The sequence below is a fragment of the Pteropus alecto genome, unplaced genomic scaffold (assembly GCF_000325575.1).
Source record: "Pteropus alecto unplaced genomic scaffold, ASM32557v1 scaffold177, whole genome shotgun sequence".
Classification (NCBI taxonomy): domain Eukaryota; kingdom Metazoa; phylum Chordata; class Mammalia; order Chiroptera; family Pteropodidae; genus Pteropus; species Pteropus alecto.
The window spans coordinates 112,942-131,271 of NW_006442207.1; the positions used below are offsets into that span (position 1 = coordinate 112,942).

General features: G+C 40.1%; 1 protein-coding gene across 1 annotated transcript in view; it reads left to right on the forward strand.

The window, feature by feature from the left end:
• MCMBP (minichromosome maintenance complex binding protein) overlaps positions 1 to 17,790 on the forward strand; it is a 25,685-nt gene extending 7,895 nt beyond the window's left edge. Inside the window, exons 5-15 of the mRNA XM_025039122.1 lie at positions 586 to 730; positions 2,959 to 3,110; positions 4,552 to 4,652; positions 7,649 to 7,818; positions 8,177 to 8,300; positions 9,466 to 9,583; positions 10,819 to 10,984; positions 11,846 to 11,979; positions 12,815 to 12,979; positions 15,648 to 15,736; positions 16,098 to 17,790. Of these exons, the coding sequence (XP_024894890.1) occupies positions 586 to 730; positions 2,959 to 3,110; positions 4,552 to 4,652; positions 7,649 to 7,818; positions 8,177 to 8,300; positions 9,466 to 9,583; positions 10,819 to 10,984; positions 11,846 to 11,979; positions 12,815 to 12,979; positions 15,648 to 15,736; positions 16,098 to 16,224 (1,491 nt within the window). The 3' untranslated portion in view covers positions 16,225 to 17,790. The remainder of the gene's footprint in view (positions 1 to 585; positions 731 to 2,958; positions 3,111 to 4,551; positions 4,653 to 7,648; positions 7,819 to 8,176; positions 8,301 to 9,465; positions 9,584 to 10,818; positions 10,985 to 11,845; positions 11,980 to 12,814; positions 12,980 to 15,647; positions 15,737 to 16,097) is intronic.
• Positions 17,791 to 18,330: the final 540 nt, after the last annotated feature.

Here is an 18,330-nt window from a genome sequence, read left to right on the forward strand (position 1 = left end):
TAGCTCCTGCCAACCAGCAGCTGTTCTCTGCTTGGACTCAAGGAATCTTGACGTGCATCCACGGCTTTGTGTTCAGCCCAAGACCCAGGTGGGACCGCACAGATTTCTGGTCATCTCCTCTCTTCTAGAGGGGCACCCTTCCCCTTCCGGGACCGTCCTGCACATTCTCGTTGCTTCAGCTGTCCTGAACTGTGTGCCGTGTTCTCTCTGCCCAGCAAGAGCAGGGCCTCCACTGCTCTTTGTTGTAGTTTAGAAAATGGCCCTGAGAGAAAGCTGGGGACAGAGTGGAGTTACTCAGTGCGTACTCCTTATTGGAGGATCATAACCTTATGCTCCCTGTTGTCTGATGACAAAACAGTTGCTTCATGTCTTTTGTCCAGTTATACAGCTCTTTACAGTAGCTGGGGTGGGGGGGGGCATAATCTTGAGCTGTTATTCTCCTGACCAAAACTGGAAGTCCAGCCTTATAAAAGTACATTTTTGTTTTAACCAAACTGCCAAGTTAACCTTTTATCAGTCATGTAATTAGGGTAACTTCAGATCATCCTCAGTTCATGGTAGTCTTTTCTTAACCCTTCATTTAACGCCTATGTTAATGCAAACCAAGCTCGAGTCAGCCCTTCAACATCCTATACTCCCAGTCGGCACAAGAGGAGTTACGAAGATGATGAAGATATGGACCTGCAGCCTAATAAACAGAAAGACCAACATGCGGGTGCCAGGCAGACAGGTAGGTGTGCCAACAGGCTTTCTTCAGCCTTCGGCTCTCTCTCATTAGTTTTGTTTGCACAATTAATTGTTATATGATACAGCTCTCAATTTAGGAACTGGCAGTAATTCGACAACCTTGTTTTCATGGTAATCAGAATTATAGGCAGTGTTGAGAGTTTTTAGAGAACTCTGCTCAGTCGTGCTTCATAACTGAGCAATTAGGAATCAGAAGTGGCTGCTCTGTCAAAGGGTTAGCTGAAAAAGGTCTTTTCTCTTTATTTTTATCTCAGCTCTTAAGTAATATAAAAGCATAGTCCTTTAGCCTAAGAATGATTGATTTCTATCTGAAAACATCCTTTTTATTTTCTCTTTGGAATAGTGGCACTTTAATTTAGTAAGACTGAAAACATCAGCGGAAAAACAAAGTGTATATAGTAGATTACTTATTCTTAAACTCTAAAGCAGATCACCCTTAGAACAGTCACAGCTCTGTTCTGTTCACATACATTTGTAGTGGCCGATACCTTGAAACATGCTTAAAACACAACTAATTCTAATTGAAACGAGGAGGCCAAAGTTGAAATTTGCTAAGAGCATGGGGGAATTTCAGGATGGGTATATATCGTTATCAGTTTCACCAGTCACACTTCTTTACGTGCAGTGAATTTCTTTTATTATGGCAGGTAGATACGTTTGTCTTTATTTCTCCTTTTATATTCAGTCATTTCTCTTTAGCACCTTTAATCACAGGGCAAGTTAAAGGGGGAAGAGGTAGAACAAATTAGTTAATTGGTCTCTTAGATCGGGTTTGGAGGGCAAACATAACAGTGATAAAGAATAGTGAGTTGCATTTAACCATATATTAGTCTACTTTATAAGTTCGTATTACTGTATTTAATGCTGAGGCATATTTTAATGTTTTTAAAGTTGGAATGTTTTACAGTAATTATATACAAACATGGTAGTATTCTTTCTTTTTTCATCCACCTCAAATGTTTATGAAAATTAATGGTGTAACATTAAGTGACCGAATCCAGGTCATATTGTAGTTCTTTCTTTTTACTTAAAAAAAATTTGATGCTCCTTTCTATTTCTTGTTCCTTTTAATTTTTTATTTGAGTACATTATTTATGTAAAGTTTAACTTGTTTCGTTGATTTCTAGGCAATCTCTCAGGCTATCAATATTCGTAAATTTTTTTTGAGATAATAGATTCACATACAATAATAAAAAAATAGAGAAATAATAAAGAGAGATCCTGTGTACCCTTGACCCAGTTTCCCCCAGTGGTTACATGTTGTATAAGTTCAGTAGAATATCATAGCTAGGAAACGGGCAGAGATACAATCCATGATCTTGTTCAGAATGCACATTTTTTTACGTGCACCTATTTATGTGTATTTAGTTTATGCGGTTTCATCACTCGCGTAGATGACACGTGACCACTAGTACAGACAAGATACAGAGCAGTTCATTACTTGTTTTTTCATGTTGCCCTTTTAGAATCATACCCTCCTCTCCTGCTCCTCCCCTTTCCCCAAGTCTCCAACCCTGATAACCACTCATCTTGCCTCCATCTCTATAATTTTCTGTTATTTCAAGAATGTTATATAAATGAAATCTTATAGTATGTAAACTTTGCGGATTGACATTTTTCATTCACCCAAATTCCCCTGAGATCCAGGTCATTGCATGCGTCAACAGTTTGTTCCTTTGTGTTACTGAGTAACATTCTGTGGTATGGCAGGCTAGATATTGATTCTGATTAGTAATCAGCCCTGAACTGTGACAACTTCAGGGGTAGGGGCTATCTTTTAATCATCTTTGTATCCCCAACAACTAGTCTGATTCCTGGCACATAGCAGATGTTAATAAATATTTGGTAAGTGAATTTATTGCTGTATAGTTTTATTCTGCTTACTAAGTAGCAAAAGGTATGTTATACTAAGGCAGTTAACTTTTAAAAGTACTTATACTTAAGACTTGATGGGGGGAAAATTTGTTCCTATTTTATCGTAGGAGGAACAGTGATTAAATTTTTCAGATCATCATCATAATCTTAGCTCTCTTTATAGGTCCGACAAGGGGTTTTGTTAGTATGTGTTATTTCCTTAAAAACTATAACAACTTGAAGTTTGGGAGCTCAGAAGCATCGTTTATGTTAAACTTGAAAGGCTCCTAAGGGAGGGCTCTTTGTCTCCAGAAGGCCTTGGAAATGGCTAAGTACAGTACTCTCCTTTGATTTTAGGAGGCGTCGGTGGTCTTCAGTGGTGTGGAGAGCCGAAGCGTTTGGAAACGGAAGCGTCTTCTGGACAACAGCTGAACTCCCTCAGCCTCTCTTCTCCCTTCGACCTAAACTTCCCACTGCCAGGAGAGAAGGGCCCTGCGTGCCTTGTGAAGGTGATGAACCTTTCACAGACCCAGCACTGGCAGACGTGCTGTGTGTTTCAGAAATTAAAATGAGGAAGTCGGCGTTTGTGTTAGTTTTCTATTGCTGCTGTAACAAATCACCCCAGACTTAGTGGCTTAAAACAAAAACATTTCCTCTTACAGGCTTTCGGTCAGAAGTCTGACGTGGCTCTTCCTGGGGGTAAAATCAAGGTGTCGGCAGGGCCGTGTTCCTTTCTGAAAGTTCCTGGGGAAAATCTGTTTTTTTGCCTTTTCCAGTTTCTGGAAGTGCCCCCCTTCCTTGGCCCATGGCCCCTTCCTCCATCTTCATAGCCAGCAACAGTGCATCTTTCTGGCCATTTTTTTCAGACACAACTCCCTCTGACCAGAGGTAGGACAGAGTCTCCAATTTTAAGGGCCCATGTGATTAGATTAGGCCCACCACATAGTCCAGGATAATTTCCCATCTCAGGGTCCTCAATTCATGCAAGTCACTTTTGCTTTTTAAAGTAACATATTCACAGAATTTAGGAATTAAGATGTAGATATCTTTGGGAGGCCATTTTTCTGTCTGCCCATAGCATTCTTAAAGAATTAAAGAATATTTCAGTTGCAGCGATGGAGCAATTTTTTAATTCATGTCTACTTCCTTTCTATATTATTTCTAACTTTCTGATAGCTACTTCGTTTTCGCCATTCTCTTATCAGAATGTTTCTCATTTGTATTTAAAATAAAATGGAAGAAAAAAATTCTACTTATAGTTCTCCTATCTTGCTTATTCTTGTTTTTTAATCCTGATAGGTGAACAAGTGATACCAGTTTCAGAAATGATCATCGAGAATTCGTGTTCTTATTTGTGGTTTTAACTTAAACAGCACTTCTGAAGTTAACAATATTTGTTAACAATGTTTGTCCTGCCATGCTTATGTTGGGTCTCACCAGTAGGAGGCTTTGACAGTTATTAAAGTCCATCATGACAGGCAACTGTGAAAGTTTGTTTTTTGTTGTGCAAAACCTCACGTCCACTCTGAGTTTTGTGTTAGCCCTCCCAATATTGCATAGTTTGTGAGTAAGCCCAGAGTTCACAATCCTGGGGGTTTCCCCCTTCTCTCAGTGTGATTGGTTAATAGACTGTGAGATAATGCACGTTTCTGGTTTGAGCTGACCATCATCCTTCGGGAAAGCCTTTCCCTCAAAGCGGTGTGGTGTGTTGAAAACACGTTAGCCCGGGAGTTGAGTCCTGTGTTTTGGTTGTTAGCGTATGTGCTAGCAAGCAGAATGACCCGTACTTTACCTCTCCTGGCCTCAATTTATGAACTAAAGGAGTTGCTTTAAGATGCATTCCTGATCTAAAATTCTAAGCTGTTATTACTCTACTTCAGGTCTAAATAGCTCATGCTTTTTGGGGGTTATTTAGTGCTAACAACATGATTTCATGTGATGTCTTGTCAGGTCTATGAAGACTGGGATTGTTTCAAAGTCAACGATGTTCTTGAGCTGTACGGCATCCTCTCCGTGGACCCCGTGCTGAGTGTACTGAACAACGACGAAAGGTGGGTCTTTTTGCTCTTTTTTTGGGTAACTTTATTTTGATATTATTTCTAACTTTCAGAAAAGTCAGAGGATAATTACAAAGAACTCTTTATTCCTTTACCCACATTTATCAGTTGTCAGCACTTGTGCCCCATTTGCTTTATCATTTGTGCTCTAATCTTATGTACACACATTTTTTCTAAATATGTACATTTTTATGAAACATTTGATAGTAAGTTGCATATATAATACCCTAAATGCTTGAGTCCATATTTCCTAAGATCAAAGACTTTAGCTTAAAAAAAGTGAATTTCTCACAGTCCTGGAGACTGGAAAGTCCAGGATTAAGGCCCCAGCACATCCAGAGTCTAGCGAGGGCCGGTGTCCTGGTTTGCAGATGGCTGTCTTCTCGTGTCTTCATGTGGCAGACAGCAGAAAGCCTTGACACCTTCGAAGTGTCGAAGCCAGTTGTTTTGTAGGGTGTCTCTCAGCTTGAGTGTGACTTATGTTTCCTCCTCATTAGTTCAGATTATGCATTTTGGGCAGGAATACCACAGAAATGATACATCCTTTTCAGTGTATGACATCAGGAGGCATATGATGTCACTTTGTCCCATGACTGGTGTGTTCATTTTGATCACTTGGTTAAGGTGGTACCTACCAGGTTGCTGTCCTATAAAGTTACTGTTTTTCACTTTGTACTTAACAGGTAACTTGCTGGGAGACATGGTGAGAGTATGTAAATACCTAGTTTTTCATTTAACTTTCACCAGATTACTTTGGTATCTGTTGGTGATTCTTGCTTGAACCAATAATTACTATGACAGTAATTTTCTCTCTCAGTCATTCCTTCTACATTTATTTGTTGGCATTCTGCAGAAGAGATTTCCTTTCTCCCCATTTATTGAGTTGATTTGTTTTGTCATTGTGGATGTTAATCTGTTATTTATTTTGAGATTCCAGTTTTCCCATATTTGGCTAGTGGGAGCCATCTTAAGCAGTCTCTGGGTCCTTTTTGACAAGACTTTATCATTTGGAACATGTTTTTTCTGACACATTAAGCTATTTCAGCTTCATTTTGTACTTCTCATGTTCTGGCCCCAATATCAGCCATTTTTCCATTTAAAATCAAGATCTGGGTGCTCGTGTGCTCACTAGTACTGGGTTGGCATTGCTTCTGTGCCCACTTAATGGACAGAGCTAGGAAATATGTACACACACACACACACACACACACTACACATAGGTCTCTATTTCCAAGTCTGTCTCAGAAAGCGAGTTCACCTGGATTCCTGGTCAGCCCAGCACCACAGCTGTCATTCCAGTTTCCTGTCCAGATTTCCAGCTCCCTTCTCTAACAGAACCCTGACTCCCATCATTCTTAATATACTCGTTTGCTCAGCTCTACAGTACGGAGAGGGTAGTTTCAGGATCGGGGACCCATACATAGCCCTGCAAAAGACAGCCCTGGTAACCCGAGTACAGTGTCTGTTCCCGGTTCTTTCTATTTCAGGATGAGGGTAGGTTCTGGTCGGAGTGGTGTGTTCCCAAGTTACTTGGGTGCGTCCTTTTCTCCCCGCTCGGTGCAGTTCTGCTTTTGATTTTTCATTTTACAGAGTTAGGTTCATTTGTTCTCAAAGTGTTTCATTTCAGAATTTTTCCTCCATTCTTATTGTTTTGATTTTTTTAAGTGTAGAAAACATTAACATTGTTGCCAAAATCAAAACTGCAAAAAGAATGCAAGAGTGTCATTCCCCATGGCTTCGCTCTCTTCCCATTCATCCTTCCTGCAGAACCAGCTTCAGTTTCTGTTCTTCCTGTGTTTCTTTGTTGCAAAAATAAGTAGATACATGTATATTTTATTCTAGAAGAAGAGGCATAGGATGTGCGCTTTTCTGCTTTTCATACCTAACAATATATCCTGAAAAGCCAGCTCTTCCTCCTTTTTGTTTTTGTTTTTGTTTGTGTTTTTGTTTTGTGGTTGCCAAAAGAAAGGAATCACATCTGCCTCCTACACACACACACAGAGTTTTCTTGTCGAATAGCGGACATTCATCTTAGTGTTTCCATAGGAAGAACCTATTTTTTTTCCATAGTAAAATGATGCAAAACAAAAACTTTAAATAAACTTAACATTCCTTAAGAATAGTACACACAATGGCTTGTCTTGGCTGTTTCTTGCTATGATGATTTTCTTGCTTTGGTCACTTCATTTATCGAGGTGGTTTAGTGTGCGGACCGAGCCCGCTGGCCTGGGTCAGAGTCCTGGTGTGGCCGTCATAACTGCGTGACCTTGGGCTTCGCTGCTGCAGCGGCTTGGTTTCCTCGTTGGAAACGAGGGTGGTGGTGAGGCTGTAGTGAGTGTGTGTGTGCAAAGTGAAGAACATCGCCCAGCTCGGGGTACACACTGCGTAAAGGCTGATTCCCGTTCTCATGTTGACGGAAGATGGTAGTATGAATTGATTACTCTGCAGTCTGTAAGGTCTGAAGCTCTAAAAACATTTTACTCATTTGTTTCCATCAAAAATCTATCATCTGCTAATTTATTTAGCAAATCTGAAAAACTCACTTTATTTTCATTGCTGGTATACCAACTATTCGAGAGAGATATCACAGAATAAAACTTAGGAAAAACAGTTAGCAAGACAGATGAATGGATTTTCCACACACTGAATAAAGGATACCTGATAGCTTTCTAGAAAAAAGACCCTGTTTTTGAGACATTCCGTGACATTTGCTGTCTCGCTGATAGCTCAAGAAAGAGTATTTGTGTTTTGAAATCACCTAATGAGTAGACATACTATATCCCATTTAGCTCAGTGACAGCATCCTGAACACAAACATCGCTCTGGAAGAATGAAATACAGTATAACATCCAGCTAGCCTAGAACCTGCGTAAGGTAACGAATGAGGCGCTGTTTTCTGAGACGATGCACAGGTGGCTTGAGTTCTCATTCTTTGTTCAGTCTGCGCAGCCGACGTCATCTGTGTACTGAAGCTTTGCTCCTCCCCGCAGGGACGCCTCGCTCCTGGACCCGATGGAGTGCACAGACACAGCCGAGGAGCAGAGAGTGCACAGCCCTCCCGCTTCCTTAGTGCCGAGAATCCACGTGGTGCTGGCACAGAAGCTGCAGCACATCAATCCGTTACTGCCGGCTTGCCTTAACCAAGAGCAGAGCAAAACCTGTAAGTGTAAGAGCTCGAGCCTCGCGACCCACACTTCATCCCCAGCGTGTGTGGAGCTGCCTGTGACGGGTGCTCATGGCATAGCTGAGTCCGTCAGGTCCTCCTTTGTCAGAATAATCACTGTTTCTTTGCCCCATTGTCCTTTATGTTTATCCTCTTTGTTAATGGGGGGAGGGTACACAAGCTGTCTTGTAGCTTGAAGACTGGCGCCTCTTACTGACTAATGTTGGCAAGTCTGTCCTCGTCATCTATCGACCTGTAGTGCTTTTGTTCCAGTTTCCTTTTTTTAACCTCGAGTTCCTCTCAGATGTCTTATTCGAGTGCGTTATCCTGAATCAGGTCTCCCTTCCTTCTCTAGTTGTTTCAAGTTTCATGTCCGAATTATCTCCAATCAGAGCAGAACTGCTTGGGTTCCTCACGCATGCCCTCCTGGGAGATGGCTTGGCTGCCGAATACCTTATACTGCACCTCATCTCGACAGTGTAAGTGCTCAATTCCTGGCGGGAATTAAGTAGTTTTTTGAAAGTGGAAAAGAGCGGGAAGGTTTCTCAGGTAATCTGTGCGCTTCATCGTCGACTGGTTTTCATTGGTCCAGTGTAACAAGTGTTGCACCAAGTCACAGCCAGACTCCTGTTTTGACCTTTTCCCAGTTTCACATTTAGCATTTCGATTATGTCTCTTTAAATTTAAGAGTCAAAATCAGATAAAAGGGCCTGGCTGGTGAGTAAAATGAGCTGTTTTATCCTTTTTGCATTCTGAATTCTCTGTTTATCCAGCCCACGGCTCATTATCTAGAAACAGTCAACGAGGTCGGTCATGTGCTCATCTGACTTATAAGTGGATGTGAGCACCCCTCCCTCCGTCTCACCGTAGTTGGTTTCTGATTTCAAAAGCAACATGCGTGCCTTCGGCAAGTTCCAAGAGCATGAAGCAGAGGTGGAAATCATCTGTAGTCACCACTTAGAGATACTCTCGGTTAACACGTTTGGTACATGTTCACGCCATCTTTTTGTTTGCATACATGTACATCCCTACGTAGGTCTCGATATGCCCTAAATGCAGATCCACGTCTTGCATTATCATTTAATATGTATTAAACGTTATCCCATCATGACTCTTGATGAACTTTTTGATGAGTGAGTGAACAGTATTTCATTGTAGACAGTTGTACCCTTTCCCTAAATGCTAGATTTTCCAAGTTCATTATATAGTACAGAGATGCAGTAACCGTCTTTGTACTATAAATCTTTGTTTAAATAGGATTTGACACAGTAGTACATGATGGTTATGAGCACAGACTCCAAAACCAAACTACCTGTGTTCAAACCCAAGCTGGCTATGTGAACTCAGTCATGTTCCCCAAACTTTCTGTGCCTCAGATTTCTCATCCGTAAAATGAAGATAATCTTACCAACCTCAGAGGGTTTGGGGATTAAATGAGAAAGCATGTAAGCACTCAGAACAGTCTCTGGCACATGATAAGACTTCACTTAAATATTGGCTGCTTTTTATTGCTGTTATTCTGATTAAAAATATTAATCTATTTTTAATGATACTATATTAAGCTAATTTTTCCACGTTTGCTTTTTGACGAAGATCAAGAAGTCACCTGAGTATCTTATTGATGGATATTTTTTTTTTTTCTAGATACACAAGAAGAGACGTTCTTCCACTAGGAAAATTTACAGTTAACTTGAGTGGTTGCCCGCGGAATAGCACCTTCACAGAACACTTATATCGAATTATTCAGCATCTTGTTCCAGCAGTAAGATCAATACAAATATGTATTATAAATTAAGCACACTTTAAAATCCAGCCAGTTGTCTTTACTTCAACCCAAATATTTAACTTTGAGATTTTAATAGATGTCATTACAGGGAAACAAAGCCTGCCACAGTCCATAATTCACAATGTACTTTCCCCTAAACCTTCCGCTTCTCTTTCATTACCTTGGCAGAAGTTTCTCTAGCGATGAGCCCGACTGCAGGAACTCCCTTACGGTTGTGCTCTCGGCCGATGCGGGTTGGCTTGTGTCGTGCACAGCCGAACACTCGCCTCTTCAATGTCTTGTAGTTTTCGCAACAGATTAGAGTGTGAGTGACATGCTTCCGCTTACATGCGGCCAGACCCTGCTCGTGGCATCTTTTGATGCAACAAGCTCCTTCTTCAGGGGGGGCTCGCTTGTATCTATAAAGTGCCCTCCATTGTCTTTGACTTCAGCGGAGCCAAAACACAAAAATTCTCTGAATTTGGAAAATACACCTCACGTCCGCCCCGACATGCTTCTCCTGCGCACGCACGCACGCACGCACCCCGTCTCCAGCCCGAGCACACACACTCCTGTAGAGGCTAACGCAGCAGAAGAGCCGACTGGAGCATGGAGCAGGCTGCAGGCTGTGGGGGCGCCAGCTCCAGGAGACCGGAGGAGGTGGCGCGGCGGGTTGAACGGGGTCTTGGCTCCTACGACTGGGCGAGGAGGGCCACACAGCCAGGTGGCGCGAGCTCCAGACGCATGGCGCCTAGCCAGCACGTGTGCCCTGCTGTCGGATCTTGGAACAGTTTGTTCAGGAGCCCGCAGCAGTCTGTGATGAATGGGTCTGATTTGAATTCAGGGAAGCATAGAGGAGAATTAGGCTTTTCTCCCACGGTGATGAGTAAACGAACATTTTCTGTTTTGCTGCTCTGTGGTAGGTTAAAGAAGTTAAGCTTTTGGATATTTGCTATATGTAACATCTCAGCTGTCTATCATTTGTGTCTGGCTCACTGGTAAAATAAAAATTAACCTTTAAGAATACTGAACAAGACAGTTGAGAATAAAGCAGCTCAGTGAAACTCTTATTTAGGATAGAGCTATTATTTTTGCTCAAGAGACCATGAGACTACTGCCTGAGGAATTGATAAGGTCCTTCTTTCTATATAAAATAGTGTTTAACTCCAAATATATGTTTTCTTAAAACCGGAAACTTAGTTCCTTGCTCATCAAAAAACTTCTTTTTGCAGTCTTTTCGTCTCCAGATGACCATAGAGAACATGAACCATCTGAAATTCATCCCTCACAAAGACTACACAGCCAACCGCTTGGTCAGTGGGCTCCTGCAGCTGCCCAGCAATACTTCCCTTGTAATTGATGAGACGCTCCTGGAGCAGGGGCAGCTCGACACCCCAGGTCGGTTCATGGGTATTTCCGTTTCTAACCTCCCTAAAGCCACATCTGATCATGGCTTCTTAAAAGAATAACTGTGAATAGAGACAAATGCATAAAGGCTTGCCATGTGAATTTAATTGAAGTGTGTATTATGAATTGTGTACATCAACTATCTTTTGTCAGTTTTATGAAAATGGTACAATGATAGTACAACTAATAGCTTTTTAAAGGCTGAAAAGGGAAGAAGTTTTGCCTTTAGTCATATTATTACCTCAAAAGTGTAGACAAGATCTAGTAAAACAAAGTGAAGTTTTAAAATTTTTTTCAAAGACTATCTAAAAGGAATATTTAGTAGATGAGATGGTTTGAACTAATTTCAGTTATGGAACATAAAATTACAGGAACGCAGATTGCATTATTTGCTCAAATAAGAATTAAGAAGTCACTTTGCTGGTGATGAGGTCAAGACGAAGAGGTAGAATTAAAAACTGTATAGACTGGGTACATTTAAGGCAAAAGTGAGTAGCAAATTTGTAAAATTCAGTAACCTTATCTCTGTGGATAAATATTTTAGTTCTAATATTTTAGCCCTGTTGAACACACCCCAGAAAAAAATACTTACTGGAAACCTCTTTTTGTTTGATTGTATACCAGATGCTATACTAGGTATTAGATTTTGGGGGATCTTGGCCCCTGAAATATATTTGTCTAGTTTGACAAATATTATGTGGGATGTTTACCTAATGAACACTGAGCTTAGTAAATTGGACAGTGCCTCATACACTTTCTCAAAGCAGTAGAAACCTCATGTCTCATAATCAATGTCAGCAAAACTTGTTTAGGTGATTAAAATCCAGTAACTGAAATTTTTGCTTTTTCTAGGTGTTCATAATGTGACTGCCCTGAGCAACCTGATAACTTGGCAGAAGGTAGATTATGACTTCAGTTACCACCAGATGGAATTCCCCTGCAATATTAACGTTTTCATTACTTCGGAGGGGAGATCGCTCCTACCGGTATGATGAGTCATTTTTAAGTGGAGGGAGGCTACACTGGAAAGATACCTATATTTTTGTTTTATTTCTTGGTACTGCTTATTACTAAGTTAAACTTGTTTTTAAACTGTGGCTGCTGATTATAAATATGGGAATTGATTATTTCGTTGTTGCCTATTTACAAAGAACCAGGTATCAGCATATCACACAACAAGCAAAGGAAGCAGATGGAAGCAGTAACGCCCCCATCTAGGCATAGGAAGTAGAAGCTGTCTGTAGCTTGACCGGGTAGCCTCCAGACCTTCGCTTCTGCTGTCTCTATCCCATTGTTTTTCGCCAGTCTCCTGTGAGAGAGATTTTAGAGATCCTTTTAAAGGGTCCCTGATGACTGGTAAATCATCAGAGTGACTGATGAGAAATAAGCCCAGTCGTTTAGAAGGTATCTAGTTTCTCTATATAATAGTGTTCACTGTGATTTACAAGAAAACTGCCTGTGAACGAATGAAACAGCCCATTTGTAAGTTTTCTATGAGAAAGTCTGATTAAGTTAAATATATATTCCACAATTAAGGAAACATCTAGAACATTTTAATTAGCTGCTTTTTAGAGGCCGGCTGCCTTTTTACATGTTTGCTGATACCATTGAGGAAACATAAGAAAAGTCTTTTAACTTTTTAAATTATTGTTGAGGTAGTTATATTTATGTAAATTAATTTTTTAAAAAGGGACTTCCACCCAATAATAAATAATCTTTTCTAATTCCCTGTGCGGCCAGTAGAGATGATGCATCCATCCTCCTGAAACCTCAGATTAATTTAGGAACTTGGAGAATACTGTGTGCTACTTCTCCTTTTAGGCAGACTGCCAGGTTCACCTGCAGCCCCAGCTGACGCCTCCCAACATGGAGGAGCACATGAGCAGCCTCCTCGCGGCCGTGCTGCCCTCCGTGCTGAACAAGTTCCGCGTTTACCTCACCCTCTTGAGGTTCCTGGACTATAGCATATCTGACGAAATAACCAAGGTATGTTTGGGTTAAAATAAAGGATTTCCCAGTGTCGAATTGGAATGTGTAATCAATTTACATTTATTATACTTATTGACAAGGAAATTTTGTTATTTTCTATTAATTTCCATGTCTTGTACAATTTTTCTTCTTAGTAGTTGCTCTGGGGGCTACAATTAATAACTGTGACCATAGATTTGGGATTAATGCCAATTTAATCACAATAGTATACAAAAACTTTGCTTCTTTATAATTTCCTTCTCCCTTCCTTGGTGCTTTACAGATTACATCTTTATTGCATTGTTACGTTCATCAACACATTTATAATATTGCTTTAAATCAGAGGAAAAAAGTTAAAGACATTTCTATGCTTTTTGTATTTTCCTGTGTAGTTCCCTTTGCCAGTGATCTTTATTTGGATTCAAGCTACTTTGCTCTCTCCTTTCATTTCAACCTGAAGAACTCTCTGTAGTGTTTCTTATAGGGCAGATCTGCTTATGACAAATTCTCTTAAGGTTTTGCTTATCTGGAAACGCCTTAATTTCTCCTTCATTTTTGAAGACTAGTTTTGCTGGATGTAGAATTCTTGGTGTATAGGCCTTTTTTCTCAGCACTTTGAAGTTATTTAAAAAGCAGTATGTCCTCCAAAGCAGAACCTCCCTCCACCAGCTGTGTCCCGCAGAAGCCTCCTGGCTTCTGGTGAGGGGATCCTTCTGCACAGCGCATCATTGTTCTTGTTCTTTCATGATTCTCTTTGGCTTTCGACGGTTTAACTGCAGCGTGGCTAGGTATGGATCTCTGAATTTTCCTACTTTTGGAGTTTACGGAGCTTCTTGGATGTGCAGATTAATGCACATTTTGGGGGAAGTTTTTAAGAAATTTGTAAGTTTTGACCATATTTCTTTAAATGTCTTTCTGCCCCTTTTTCTCTCCTTCCCCTGGCACGCCGATATATGTATGTTGGCACACTTGATGGTGTCCCCCTAGACTTTGATTTGAGGCTGTGTTCGTATTTTCTCATTCTTTTTCCTTTCTGTTCCAAAGACTGGATAATCTCAGTTGACCTGGCTAAAAGTTTGCCAATTCTTCTGCCTGCTCACATCTGCCGTTGAGCCTTTCTAGTGATTTTTTAATGTTATATTAATTCAACTTTAGAATTTGCTTTTTAAATAATTTGTTGATATTTTTTATTTGGTAAAACATTCTCATATTTTCTTGTAGTTCTTTATACATGGTTTCCTTTGAATATATTTAAAGTAGATGATTTAAAGTCTAATATTTGTGTTTCTTCAAGGTTGGTTTCTGTTGACTTTTTTCTTAATGAATGGTCATACATTCTTGTTTCTTTGTATGTCTTCTAATTTTTGTGTGGAAAATCTGACATTTTAAATAATACAATGTGGCAACTCTGCTGAGTTTCTCCCCACCCCCACCCCAGGGTTTGCTGTTGATGACTTTTCTGAATTATATAAAATCTGTGTTCTTTGTTGTGTATGGGCACTGAAGTCTCTGCTGTTAGCTTAGTGGTCAGTCTGTAATTGGATAGGAATTTAATTTCCTTAGATGCCTGGAAGCAGTATGCCTCCTGTCTAAGCCAAGGGGCTGTGTCCATGTTGGAGCCAGCCTTCAACAGAGCCATGCAGCTTACAGCTCTGCCCTAGCCTTGAGGTTATCCAGAGATGAGAGCTTAGGCCTGTGCATGCACGTGGCATTCTAAATGCCTAGGGATTTATATATATGTGTGTGTGTGTGTGTGTGTATACACGTGCATGCACAGGCCTAAGCTCTGTGCATGCACGTGGCATTCTGTATACACACACACACACACGTATATACATACATACATGTACACATACACAGTTTTCAAAGCCCCTGTGGACATCTCATTCTCTATTTTTCCTTTTAAGGGTTTTGGTTAGCCTGCTATTTGCCCCAACTATTACCCAATACCTGAGGCAGCCAAGGTGACCAATAATTCCTTGGGTTGTTTCTGATAAATGCCCTGGGAGGAAGAGGCTTGTTCCCACTGGGCAGGCTCCAAGGCAGGAGAAAAAGGACAACCTTGCAAATGGGTTTTCCAGGGAACTACCAAACGAATGATGATGGTTCTCTGGGAATGGTGCTTTGAAAGGCTCCAGCCCCAGTACCCTTTCAGTGGTCGCCAGGCTGTCCATTTTCAGGTGGGGTGGGGGTGCGGAATAGGGTAAGTTCAAATGCCTCAAAGCTCATTGTCTTTGAATAAATGCTGCTCAGATTGCTATAAGCATCTGGTTGGTTACCTTCCAGAGTTTTGAAGAAGCTGTTGTTTTTTTGCTAGTGTCCTTATTCCTTTTAATGTGGAGATGAGTTTTCAGAGGTCCTTACTCTGCCATTTCTGCTGACATCTTTCTACCCTGTGTTTAAAGGCATCATTTGCTATGCAAGTTGCTGGCTTCTGTCTGCTTTGTCTTCTCAAGTGAATCTGAGTTGTATTCCGTTTGGAATACCTTCACCGATAGCATCATTTGTCTGTGTAAAGTTTGGTTCTCACTCCTTTCACTCACAGTCTCATTTGTCTAAGAGGCAGGGCTGCCTGCCTTATTTTCACATCAGTCAAGGAGCCAGGTCACTTTCCTCGCCCTATTAAATGCAAATGTCGTTCTTTTCTGTGGAACAGTTTTAAAGTCTCTTTACTCTTTTGTTAAAGGCAGTTGAAGACGACTTTGTGGAGATGCGTAAGAACGACCCTCAGAGCATCACGGCTGATGATCTCCACCAGTTGCTCATCGTAGCGCGGTGAGTGGTGCACGTCCCCATTGCTCCCTCAGTTGGCTGTGTATGACTCCTGATTTACTGATAACTGAGGCAGACTTCTAAAAATAGAACCGAACTTTCCCCTTGTAAAAACACCTCGCAGAGTGGAATTGTTTGGCCATTGATCACTTCATTGGAACCAGGCGTGCTTCTTGCTCTCTAAGCTTCTGAAAGCAAGTCACCCTCCAGATTTGACTTAAGGGATTCCTCTGTAGAAATCTGAGTTGGCTCTTGTTTGTGTCGCTACCAGAGATCCTTTCTCCTAACCCAGAACTCCTAGGTCTTAAGAAAAAAAAGGAATCATCCTAGGTCTCGACTTAAATTTGTTTGTGTTTCGAACCAGGTTTCTGTCTCTCAGTGCTGGTCAGACGACACTGTCCAGAGAACGATGGCTAAGAGCAAAGCAGCTAGAGTCTTTGAGGAGAACCAGGCTTCAGCAGCAGAAATGTGTGAATGGAAATGAACTTTAAGATCTGATACCTATGAAAGAGTAATGGGCAAATTGTAGCCACATTATTGTAAAATTCAAATACCATTTATACCACATTGTTTTGTAGATAATTTGTATCAAAAACCAATGACTTTTCCCGAAATCAAGCCTGGTAACATCTTAAGTTTATATAATATTCAGTAAGGGCTTTTACCTTACTGATTTTATGGAGCTTTTGAAGTTTGTTTTATAATTATATAAATCAGTAACAATGTACAAAAATTGTATTTGATATAAAAGTTTAATATTGATAATGTTGATTATACCATTTCCTTAAGCTTCAGCAAAGTCATAGGCCAGATTCTGTTGAAATGCTAACTTCAACTTCATTTGAAGAAAATTGTTGAAATTCCAAAGTTAGGACTTGTTCACTTAAGGTTTTTTCGTCTTTCTAATTAACGGGGTCTGAATGTGTTTAGCGGTCCCAGTTTGGGGAATGGGGCATACTTGCCAGTAATTCACATAACCATGTGAAATTCTGTAGTATCATTTCCCAGACATTTGACCACAGAAGCTTTTTTTCATCTAACGGTTGTTAACCTGCAATACTAGTCTTTAACATGGCAGTGGTTCCCAGACTTTTGGAGTTCATGGACCAGTAATATTTCCAAAAATTTTGGGGATGGACAAGGTTGCCAATTTATTTTGCCAAGCTATCTGAAAGAAATCGTTGTATTATCACCATTTTTTTTCATAAGAGGACAATCTCAGGAAGAGATAGTCCTTTAAATGAAATAAATGTAGCTTTTTGAAAAAACACTCCATTGTCCTTATTTTCCTCATTTAACCCCAGTGCATTTGGGAACCACTGTTTTTTGGGACTCACTTAAGGAAATTCTTGCCCTATGAAGTTATTTTGCCCACATAATGAGCCAAGTAGTTAACTTTTTGAAAATGCCTTCTTTAGAAAAAAGGTTTTTAATTCTTTTAATAAATGTGGTTTAATTGCTTTGATGACTGTGTTAGTATCTATTAGTTCCAGATATTAGATCAACTAACATCTGCTAGTCTAGGAAAGCCCTGATAAAACTGTAGGTAGGTTTCCCCCAGACCGATTACAGTTTTAACATAAAACTTTTTAAAGGAACAAAAATATCCATAGCTAGAAAGCAGATTAATACTATAGTATAAGTGTGACAGCAAGAATATTTGGAAAGGTTAGAACATTACATAAGCTACCAGTGGTTGTTTATAAAGATTAATTTAAGTCGGTAAGTTACCTAATTGGAAACAATTAGATATTGCTTAAAATGATTCCTCAAATTCCACACTCCCCTAAATTGACATTGCTAACCAGGAAGCAGGGTCAGCCTTGAAAAGCGAGGAATTTATTATGCCTAACGAACTGAAGTGAAAATTACTAAAAAAAGTTGTTACACTTTTCCTAAACTCAAAGCTATTTTTATAAACTAATGTAAATGATAAGTTTATATTTAGAATTCTAACTGGTTTTCATTTTTATAACTGGTAGACTAGAACTTCCTTAAACTTTTAGAAGTGAAAGCTCAACTGAATTTGTGAGAATAAAATTCATCAGCGTAGAATAGTTACTGTGTGTTTATTGTGCCAATGTGAATTTTAATTTACCAAAGAAAAGTACGTAACTTGCTTGGTCTTGTAGAAAAGTTCCCTTCAAGGGAAAACCTTCTTTCAAAGAAATAAAACTCATCCCATGTGATGTGTTGAAGAGATGCTGTGTCCTCTTGATGGAAGACCATCCCCTGAGGTACACTTAGTATGGAGAGTGGTGCAGCATGGTGTCCACCACTCAGGTAGGAAGAGAATTCTGGGCTTCAGAAACCCTTTTCTTGCTACACACGTGGACGTTAAAGTCTGTTAGTCTAACGCAGTGTTAATCCTGTATTGAATCACCAGGAAACTGGAACGAAACATCGCCTTTAGTTCTCAAAAATCTCTTTGGAACTAACTTCTGTGGAGTTTAAAATGCATATTATCACAAGACTTTGCTTATATTTTCTCATGTTGTGGAACAGTTAATATTTTCAAGAAAAGTTGATTAAGAGCAGGATAAAACATTCCATTTCAGTACTTGGGTTTTAAAATTTGTTGGTCTCTGATCCATTTC